Raw genomic sequence first — 10,000 nt, 5'->3', positions numbered from 1 at the left:
CGTCCGTATCACGCTGACATTTAATACAGCCCTCAGCAGCAGTAATATGCCATTGGGTATGCATGTTAGATTAATAAAAATAACCTGTCCCTTCAGTTTATGTAATCAATTTGTACTACTTAAATGAATCGAGTGGCCAAGTTGTAACCAAAGCCAACATGTTCCCCAGAGATCTTTCTGTCTGACTGCAATGGTCAGTGAGTAATGAACTTTGTTTAGAAAAACTGTTGCATTTTTAGCATTTTTACACGATGTTTGAACTCACGATGATCTTGGGACTGAATGTTCCAGGGAAGAATGAACGTTAAAAGACTTGATTCGTCTTATTAGAGTAAAAGGACGGAGCGTCCAGGTTGGCTTTATTCTTTGTTCTTTCCTGTGCTCTCGCAGACATCGATGAGTGCGCCTTCCAGAACCTCTGTGTTTTCGGCACGTGCAAGAACATCCCCGGAATGTTCCGGTGCATCTGCGACGAGGGGTACGAGCTGGACAGGTCCGGGGGCAACTGCACAGGTGAGCTCACCTTCACAGACCCGTTCACCTGCAGCCCATAACCTAAACACATTGTTCTCTGCCAAGGTTTCATTACAGGGGTATAGAGTTCCTTTGGGGGAGGAAGTGACACCACGATTTGATAAAACTCAGTCTGTGGGAGACGCAGAGGGTTAGGATTTCCCTGTTTCATTCTGCAATGAGATGCTAACAGAGGCCAGCCTCCTGCTAGCAGTTTACAGTTCCAGTTTCCCTCCATTACGTCATTCCTACATTGATAAGAACGAGCCAGAAACTAGAAGAATTACTCAGTGCCTGTGACATTTAAATGCCACAATGCCTGCTCTCCTTGCCCTGCATTTGAATTTATTATTCACTACATCTTAAAAAGTAACGTGCTGAAAGTTGTGAGTAGCTGACCGCTTAGCTCAATGCTAATTTCCATTGGGCAAATAAGACTGGTGTTTTCATACGGAGTGAAGCGAGCACCAGCTGTAGATGCTGCAGAAGTGGCCCTGAGTGTTGAGGGGGCCGTTCTCTCTGACGCGCTGTGTTCTGTGCTGTGCAGACGTGGCCCTGAGTGTTGAGGGGGCCTTTCTCTCTGACGCGCTGTGTTCTGTGCTGTGCAGAAGTGGCCCTGAGTGTTGAGGGGGCCTTTCTCTCTGACGCGCTGTGTTCTGTGCTGTGCAGACGTGGCCCTGAGTGTTGAGGGGGCCTTTCTCTCTGACGCGCTGTGTTCTGTGCTGTGCAGACGTGGCCCTGAGTGTTGAGGGGGCCTTTCTCTCTGACGCGCTGTGTTCTTTGCTGTGCAGACGTGGCCCTGAGTGTTGAGGGGGCCGTTCTCTCTGACGCGCTGTGTTCTGTGCTGTGCAGACGTGGCCCTGAGTGTTGAGGGGGCCTTTCTCTCTGACGCGCGGTGTTCTGTGCTGTGCAGACGTGGCCCTGAGTGTTGAGGGGGCCTTTCTCTCTGACGCGTTGTGTTCTGTGCTGTGCAGACGTGGCCCTGAGTGTTGAGGGGGCCTTTCTCTCTGACGCGCTGTGTTCTGTGCTGTGCAGACGTGGACGAGTGCCTGGACCCCATCAACTGCGTGAACGGGCACTGCGTGAACACGCCGGGGTCGTACGTGTGCGACTGCCCGCCGGACTTCGAGCTCAACCCCACGGGCGTCGGCTGCGTCGGTAGGTCCCGGGGTCCCGTCCCGTTCTGGCGGGTGCGCTGGGAACCCACTGATATTTCACAATGCCTCTCGGGGGGAAAAGTAAAAATGAAAAGATCTGTGATGTGGTGAGCAGTGGTTTGGGAGGACGTTTATTCGTCGCAGTGGGAGTTCAGTTGGAGTAATTAGCTGCTCGTTTGCCATGATTAAAACTGTCTGTAGGAAGGAACTCTCAGTTCCATGTGCTTCCCAGAAACTTCCTCTGAATCACCGACTGATTGATCAGAATTTCCAGTGAGCTGGAATTAACTCAGACCACATGTTCATTCCTCCTAAACGTAGTACAGCGTCCTGAGCCCTGTGTGTCCCTCCCTCTCTCCCTCTTTCTTTCTCTCTCCCCCCCTCCTTCCCCCTCTCCCCCCTCCCTCTCTACCCCCCTCTCCCTCCCCCCCCTCCCCCTCCCCTCCCCCTCTCACTCTCTGTGTCTCTCTCCCCCCTCCCTCTCCCTCCCCTCCCTTGCTCTCCCCTCCCTCTCTCTCCCTCCCCCCCTCTCTCCCCCCTCCCCCCCCCCCCCCCCCCTCCAGATGCCCGTATGGGGAACTGTTACCTGGAGCTGGGTCGGGACGGCGGAGGGCAGCTGGAGTGCAGTGTGGAGGTGGGCGTGGCCGTTAGCCGCGCCTCCTGCTGCTGCTCTCTGGGACGGGCGTGGGGGAACCCCTGCGAGCTCTGTCCCGCCGTCAACACCAGTAAGAGCCTTTAGAGTGCCCCGCCCACAACACCTGCCCCGCCCACAACACCTCTACAGCTATAAGACCCATTACTGTCTCTCTGCCCCGCCCACAACACCTCTACACCTGTAAGAGCCTTTAGAGTGCCCCGCCCACAGCACCTGCCCCGCCCACAACACCTCTACAGCTATAAGACCCATTACTGTCTCTCTGCCCCACCCACAACACCTGCCCCGCCCTCTACACCTGTAAGAGCCTTTAGAGTCACTCTGCCCCGCCCTCTACACCTGTACACACACACTTTCCTACAGTCATCGTTAATTCCTTACATCAGTCATCCCACTCAGTAACATTGCTTTACTTTACTATTGCTTTTCTGTTCAAAATATATGTGATTATTATTTTATATGCACGTTATTGCATGTGACAAATTATAATTCATGTGTCATTTTGATCACTGCACACTATCTGGACTGTATTCTGTACTGGGTAATGGAGAAACAGTGGAACTATGCAAGACAGTATGATAACAATCAGTTGGACAGGATTACAGTGTAATACTGATAGCGAAATTGCAGTTGGCTTATGTTTTTTCTTATGTGAGATGCAAAGACCGCTTGTGTGGAACAGTTCTGCTACAGTTTCCCGCCTTTTTGCGAAAACGCTTTTCCTGTCTCATCAGCGGACTACAACACGCTCTGCCCGGGAGGAGAGGGGTTCCGACCCAACCCCATCACCATCATACTGGAGGGTAATGCGTCCCGCGCCCCGCAGCACGGCAGTCCCGCCGATGGGAACTGAACACTCTCTGTACTGGGTTCACAACCCAACGCTAATAAACCATACTGCTATGTGGGTAAATGGGGGGGGAAAAGACATCCATTTTGGATGAATCAATCCAAAGTGGATTTGATTCGATTCGATTTGATTTGATTTGATTTGATTTGATTCTATTCGATTTGCCCCCGCAGACATCGATGAGTGCCTGGAGCTGCCAGGCCTGTGCCAGGGGGGTAACTGCGTGAACACTTTCGGCAGCTTCCACTGCGGCTGCCCCCCCGGGTACTACCTGAACGAGGACAGCCGGATCTGCGAGGGTGAGCGGGCGAGGGGGTCCTGGGGTGTCCTCTGTCCTCTGAATACCTTGTTTACAGATTAGGATATGGGCTTCAACTCTCTATGCAGTCCTTGAGGGCCCGAACTATCCCTGGGCCACATAATTCAAGTTTGCAGCACTGCACCCTTCATAATAGAAATTCATAATGGAGCACTGCACCCTTGGGCCTGCTATGACAATGGCAGTCATTTGCAGTTACAGCCATTTGAATTATTTATTGCATGTCATAAATACAATCCATCTGAATGTTAAGAGCCAGAGGTACAGTTAAACGTAAACCCAAAATTGAACCCTTTTAAGGTTTAAGATTTCAAATATATGATAAGAATGTTCTTAATTGAACATTCTAATGCTGATGTCACAATCACTGCTGGTGACTGACAGCAGTGGAGTTCGAGAACACTGACTTTGAATTTTGAGAAAAACATTCCAAAAAAAATCTACTCTTCAAAGGGTTAATATACTGATAATATCAATATTGCTCTAAGGATTTCTCTTTGAGGATACTCTTGTCGAAACATACAAGTGGTTCCAAATGGTAGGTGAAATTCACCCGGTTTTGAGCTGTTTTGTTTCATCGAATAGATTGTATTTAAACAGTTTAACCTTCAGGGTCCAAGTTGAACTATGCGGTTGTTCCCTGCACTTGGACCGGTACTTCTCTCTAGGGTTTTCGTCATACTTGTTCCTGGTTATGGTTATACACTTTGTTGTACGTCGCTCTGGATAAGAGCGTCTGCCGAATGCCTGTAATGTAATAATGTAATGTGTTCCAGACATTGACGAGTGTGTGATGAACCCTGGGATCTGTGGTCCGGGCACCTGTTACAACACGCTGGGGAACTACACCTGCGTGTGCCCCCTGGACTACATGCAGGTCAACGGGGGCAACAACTGCATGGGTGAGTCATGCCAGCTCCAGTCCGCACTGTGTTGGGTGATTGTGACTACAGAATATACTGTGAACTCCGTGCTGATTGGTTGGTTGGTTGTGATTTCCACAATGCTTCCTGTGCTGATTGGTTGTTTGTGACTACAGAATATATTCTGCACTCTTTGTTGATTGATTGGTTGGTTGGTTGTGATTTCTACTCTGCTCCCTGTGCTGATTGGTTGATTGTGACGACAGAATTTACTCTGCACTCTGTGTTGATTGGTTGGCTGGTTGTGATTTCCACTCTGCTCCCTCTGCTGATTGGTTGAGTGTGAGTGCAGAATATGTGCTCGGTCCTGAGGCTGGCCCGTGAGGTACGCCCTTCTGCATTCTCAGACATGAGGAAGAGCCAGTGCTACCGCACCTTCAACGCCTCGGTGTGCGAGAACGAGCTGGCCGTCAACGTCACCAGGAGGCTGTGCTGCTGCTCCTACAACATGGGCAAGGCCTGGAACAGGCCCTGTGAGGCCTGCCCCACACCTGGCACAGGTGAGGCTCACAGGCGAGAGCGCGTGGACGCGCGCACAGAATCGCACATACACAGACACACGCTGACACACTCACGCATGTAGATACATGCACAGAATCACACACGCACGCACGAAATCACACACTCAGACACACACATGCACACACACAGACACAGCAAACACACACACGCACGCATGCACACACAAATACACACACAGCAAACACGCACGCACACACACACACACACACAAACACACACGCACACTCACTCACTCTTCTTCACTGTCTCATTTCTCTCCCAGTCCTCCTGTTTTCTCCTTCCCTTCCTCTCTCTCTCTCTGGCTCACTGTGAAGCTGTGACCACTAGGAGGAGCCAAATGTGACTCACTCTTCATTCACTTAGTTTGAGGCACTTTGTGATTATTATAAAATTGATGGAACACTTCACTTCATGGTAGTGTGGGGTTAATGGACCTCCTAGTGTGGTGTGCTAACTGACAGATAAAACAGAGTGGTTTAGATTTCAATTTAAATTGCCTGTTTCACTAGGATTACAGATTTGATGGCAAATAAATCACAATTTGCACTGTATATAGTCAATTGCATGGTATATTTACAAATTTATTGAACTGGCTCAACATTGCTTCGTTTGCTTCTGTTTTCCAGGAGACTATAAGACGCTCTGTGGGAACATCGTCCCCGGGTTCAAGATTGACATAGAAACGGGGAAACCTGTAGGTGAGTGAGGGGGGTGTATGCCCCTCCCGCACATCACAGTCGATGTGGATTCATTCAGGGTTTTCCTGTAAACGTGACCTTTTCAGTCCAATATCCACCTCAGAGCCAGCAGTTCATTTCTGTCCCGATATAACTGGAGATTTGATGACCAGCCTATGGTACGTTGTTCAGAGATTAGTGCATTACAGTGACCACATGAAGAGTCACATGTCTATGTTTATCAAAGACCAACTGCTGGCAGCCAGTGTTGCTGAGAAGCAGGCAATTGTGGGGTTGCTGATAAATAAATAAATAAATAAATAAATAGAGAGATTAATTCATTCATTAATAAATAAAAACTACAATAAGGGGCACAGGGGGTATTTTACGAAGCAGGATTACTGAGTTCGCTGGATAAATGTGCTGAGTAAAACCCAGAACAGCTCTTTTTACTTCTATCCATGTTCCAGATTTGTGAGGGTTCCAGGTTTTACTCGGCACCATTATCCTGCTTCATGCTACTGGGCCGTGGTCCAGCTGAGTGTGTTTACTGGGTCCTCCGCCCCCCCCCCCCCCAGATATCGATGAGTGCCGGGAGATCCCGGGAATCTGTGCCAGCGGCGTCTGCATCAACCAGATCGGCAGCTTCCGGTGCGAGTGCCCCACAGGCTTCACCTACAACGACCTGCTGCTGGTGTGCGAGGGTGAGTCTGGGTCACCACCAGGGGGCGCTGCTGGTGTGCGAGGGTGAGTCTGGGTCACCACCAGGGGCGCTGCTGGTGTGCGAGGGTGAGTGGGGGTCACCACCAGGGGGCGCTGCTGGTGTGTGAGTGTGAGTCTGGGTCACCACCAGGGGGCGCTGCTGGTGTGCGAGGGTGAGTCTGGGTCACCAGCAGGAGCCAATTAATGCACAGAATCTCCCTAACAGCAAATGAGCTAAAATGAGGAATAATTCAACCTTTTTTTCTGTTACTTGTATCAGAATATGTAAGAACTTTCTCATACGTGGGGAAAAAATAGTAAATAAAAAATTACGTTTCCAGACATTTTGCAGTAGTAAAGGTTCTGCTATTTTTTAAATTATATTTCTCTATGCATTCAAATCTGAGAGCTTTTTGAATTTGTAAAAAATATTTAGTGCTATGAAACAGAAAACATGAGCAAATGTGTCTTGAAGATGTATCAGAATTTTTATGCTGCTGGTATGTCAGTCAGCGTGGTGCCTGTTTCCAGACTGGTGTGAGTGTCGTGGTGGCTGACGGGGGAACACACAGCCCTCAGTAAATGACTTTACCTCACGTCTCGCCACATGCTCCGGCGCGGTTTGGAAGCTAAATAAACCTTAATAAGCCGGTCTGTGGCGCGGGCGTGCAGTCGTCTGCCAGCGGGCCAGCTTCCCCTCTGTCTGTCTCTCTGGCGTTCGATTGGCTGAGCTGTGAACGAGCAGAACATCAGAGGAGGTTTTTTTTTCCTGTGTGGAAGCAGAGCTCAAGTACCCAGGAAACCACACAGAAAATATTAGCCCTCCGTCTGTCTCGATTCCTGTCGTATTTAATCTGAAGAATGACCGCTCTGGTTTATCTATTCCGATCTTGTTTTTGGTCATATTTTACCCTCAGGACCCCAGGCCAAGGCTGCCCCACTGAATGCCTGTAATTATTTTGCTGTTGTGTTTGCCCTCTGTGGGCTAGGAAATCACTGTGTGGATTTAACTGGCCCAGGACTGTGGTCACCCATAACCCGTGGTGCCCAGGTCAACGGGAACTGCTCGCTTTCATGTTTGGCCAGTTTTTTTTTTAGCGGGCAGTTTTTTTGGGCTCACCCTGAAGGGGATGCCCTTGGCCCTGGGCCTGTTACATCTCCACAGTGCTTTCTTAGCCCACAGAGGGCAAACACAACAGCAGAATAATTACAGGCATTCTGTGGGGCAGCCTTGGCCTGGGGTCCTGAGGGTAAAATATGACCAAAAGCAAGATCAGAATAGATAAGCCAGAGCGGCCTTTTTTCCTCAGATTAATTATGACAGGAATTCCAGGCCAGATTTCCCGCAGCGTCCTGCGGTCTCCAGGATGTAATCCCAGATTAAACGGTAATGACAGGTGGAATTCCTCCTGAGAGACTCACTGCTTTGCATTGTTCTCCGTAATGGAGCTCCTGTAATATAGGGATGTCTGGCAGATTCTTATCACGTTCTCTAACACTGAGGTGCATTGATCGAAGTAGTACAGTAAGTACATCCATGAAATGAAAATGGATCTTTTATGACTGTTATTATGCAGTAAGAACAATTATTTACATGTAGCCTGTTCACAGGTACTGATGCTTGTAACCGCCCTGTTCACTTTCTGTGGGAGTAATGAAGATGGAAAGTAATGAGCCAACCCTGTGTGTGTGTGTGTGTGTGTGTGTGTGTGTGTGTGTGTGTGCTTCCGTGTCTGTCCACCCCTCTGTTCCTGTGTCTGTATGTCTGTCCACCCCTCCGTCACTCCGTCCCTGTGCCGATGTATCTGTCCACCCTCCGTCCCCGTGTCCCTGTGTCTGTGTGTCTGTCCCCTCCTCCGTCCCTGTGTCCGACCCCCTGCCCCTGTGTCTGTATGTCTGTCCTCTCCTCCGTCCGTGTGTCTGTCCCCGTGTCCCTGTGTCTGTGTGTCTGTCCTCTCCTCCGTCCCTGTGTCCGACCCCGTGTCCCTGTGTCTGTGTGTCTGTCCCCTCCTCCGTCCCTGTCTCCGTCCCCGTGTCCCTCTGTCCCTGTGTCTGTCCCCGTGTCCCTGTGTCTGTGTGTCTGTCCTCTCCTCCATCCCTGTGTCCATCCCCGTGTCCCTGTGTCTGTATGTCTGTCCCCTCCTCCGTCCCTGGGTCCATCCCCGTGTCCCTGTGTCTGTCCCCTCCTCCGTCCCTGTCTCCGTCCCCGTGTCCCTCTGTCCCCGTGTCCGTCCCTGTGTCCCCGTGTCGCAGACATTGACGAGTGCAGCAGCGGGGAGACGCTGTGCCAGAGGAACGCAGACTGCTTTAACAGCCCTGGGAGCTACCGCTGCGAATGTGCAGAGGGGTACAGCCTGTCCCCCAACGGGGCCTGCCTGGGTGAGCCGCCCGCCCGCCGTCTGCATCGCACGCCGTCACATCTACAGAGCGTTTAAGTCAAGTCAAGCAGAACTTCATTTGTCCCCAGAGGGGCAATTGGTTGTGCAGCAGTGGAAACAGTACCAACGCAATTAAATACAACATATAATAAAAAGTAAAAACATAGAATACAAGTAAAAACATAAAATGCAGTAAAAAAAACATAGAATACAAGTAGAAACATAGAATACATGTTTTTAATCTCACGCTGTCACATCTGCCAGGCGCCATGCAGTCATCTGACCATGTGCTCTCACTCTTCTCTGCTCTGAATGTGTTCTCCATATGAATATGGCATCAATGCCCTTAATAAGTATGCTGCCACTGCCTCTTTTCTACACCACATGAAAAACTATTTTGTTCTATTTTTTTAACTCTCTCCCTCTCCTTCTCCCCCCCTCTCTCTCTGTCTCTTTTTCTCTTTCTTTCCTTCTCTGTCTGTCTCTCCCTCCCCCTCTCTCTCTCTCCCTCTCTCTCCCTCCCCCCCCCCAGATCGTAACGAGTGTGAGGAGATCCCTAACGTCTGCAGTCATGGCGAGTGTGTGGACCTCCAGGGTGGATACCGCTGCGTTTGCCACAACGGCTTCAAGGCCACGCCCAATCGCCATATGTGCATGGGTAAGACTGGCCATCAGCTCACATTCAACTCACATTCACTCAGTTTAGCTCACATTCACTCAGTTTAACTCACATTCACCCAGTTTAACTCACATTCACTCAGTTTAACCCACATTCACCCAGTTTAACTCACATTCACCCAGTTTAACTCACATTCACCCAGTTTAACTCACATTCACACAGTTTAACTCACATTCACCCAGTTTAACTCACATTCACCCAGTTTAACTCACATTCACCCAGTTTAACTCACATTCACCCAGTTTAACTCACATTCACTCAGTTTAGCTCACATTCACCATGGGTAAGACTGGACATCAGCTCACATTTAACTCACATTCACCCAGTTTAGCTCACATTCACCCAGTTTAACTCACATTCACACAGTTTAGCTCACATTCACACAGTTTAGCTCACATTCACACAGTTTAGCTCACATTCACACAGTTTAGCTCACATTCACACAGTTTAGCTCACATTCACACAGTTTAGCTCACATTCACACAGTTAAGCCCACATTTACAGTTTATTCCACATTCATTAAGTCCAACTCACATTTGCTATGAGTGTAACTCATTTTCACACTCAGTTCACTACGCATCTAAAGATATGAGTAAATCATCATGTCATTGTAATTAAAATAATT

At 49.4% G+C, this 10,000-nt stretch overlaps 1 protein-coding gene across 2 annotated transcripts in view; it reads left to right on the top strand.

Moving 5' to 3' along the window:
- Positions 1-10,000, top strand: part of LOC118213469 (fibrillin-2) — a 103,778-nt gene that overhangs the window by 72,953 nt on the left and 20,825 nt on the right. For both annotated transcript variants that reach the window (XM_035392484.1, XM_035392485.1), the window contains 11 exons: positions 391-513; positions 1,549-1,671; positions 2,234-2,395; positions 3,060-3,128; positions 3,349-3,474; positions 4,271-4,396; positions 4,765-4,917; positions 5,566-5,637; positions 6,195-6,320; positions 8,572-8,697; positions 9,229-9,354. In XM_035392484.1, coding sequence (XP_035248375.1) covers positions 391-513; positions 1,549-1,671; positions 2,234-2,395; positions 3,060-3,128; positions 3,349-3,474; positions 4,271-4,396; positions 4,765-4,917; positions 5,566-5,637; positions 6,195-6,320; positions 8,572-8,697; positions 9,229-9,354 — 1,332 coding nt within the window. The remainder of the gene's footprint in view (positions 1-390; positions 514-1,548; positions 1,672-2,233; positions 2,396-3,059; positions 3,129-3,348; positions 3,475-4,270; positions 4,397-4,764; positions 4,918-5,565; positions 5,638-6,194; positions 6,321-8,571; positions 8,698-9,228; positions 9,355-10,000) is intronic.

Source organism: Anguilla anguilla, chromosome 14, assembly GCF_013347855.1.
Source record: "Anguilla anguilla isolate fAngAng1 chromosome 14, fAngAng1.pri, whole genome shotgun sequence".
Lineage (NCBI taxonomy): Eukaryota > Metazoa > Chordata > Actinopteri > Anguilliformes > Anguillidae > Anguilla > Anguilla anguilla.
Note: the sequence above shows the minus strand (reverse complement) of the source record. Positions and strands in the feature narration are given on the sequence as shown.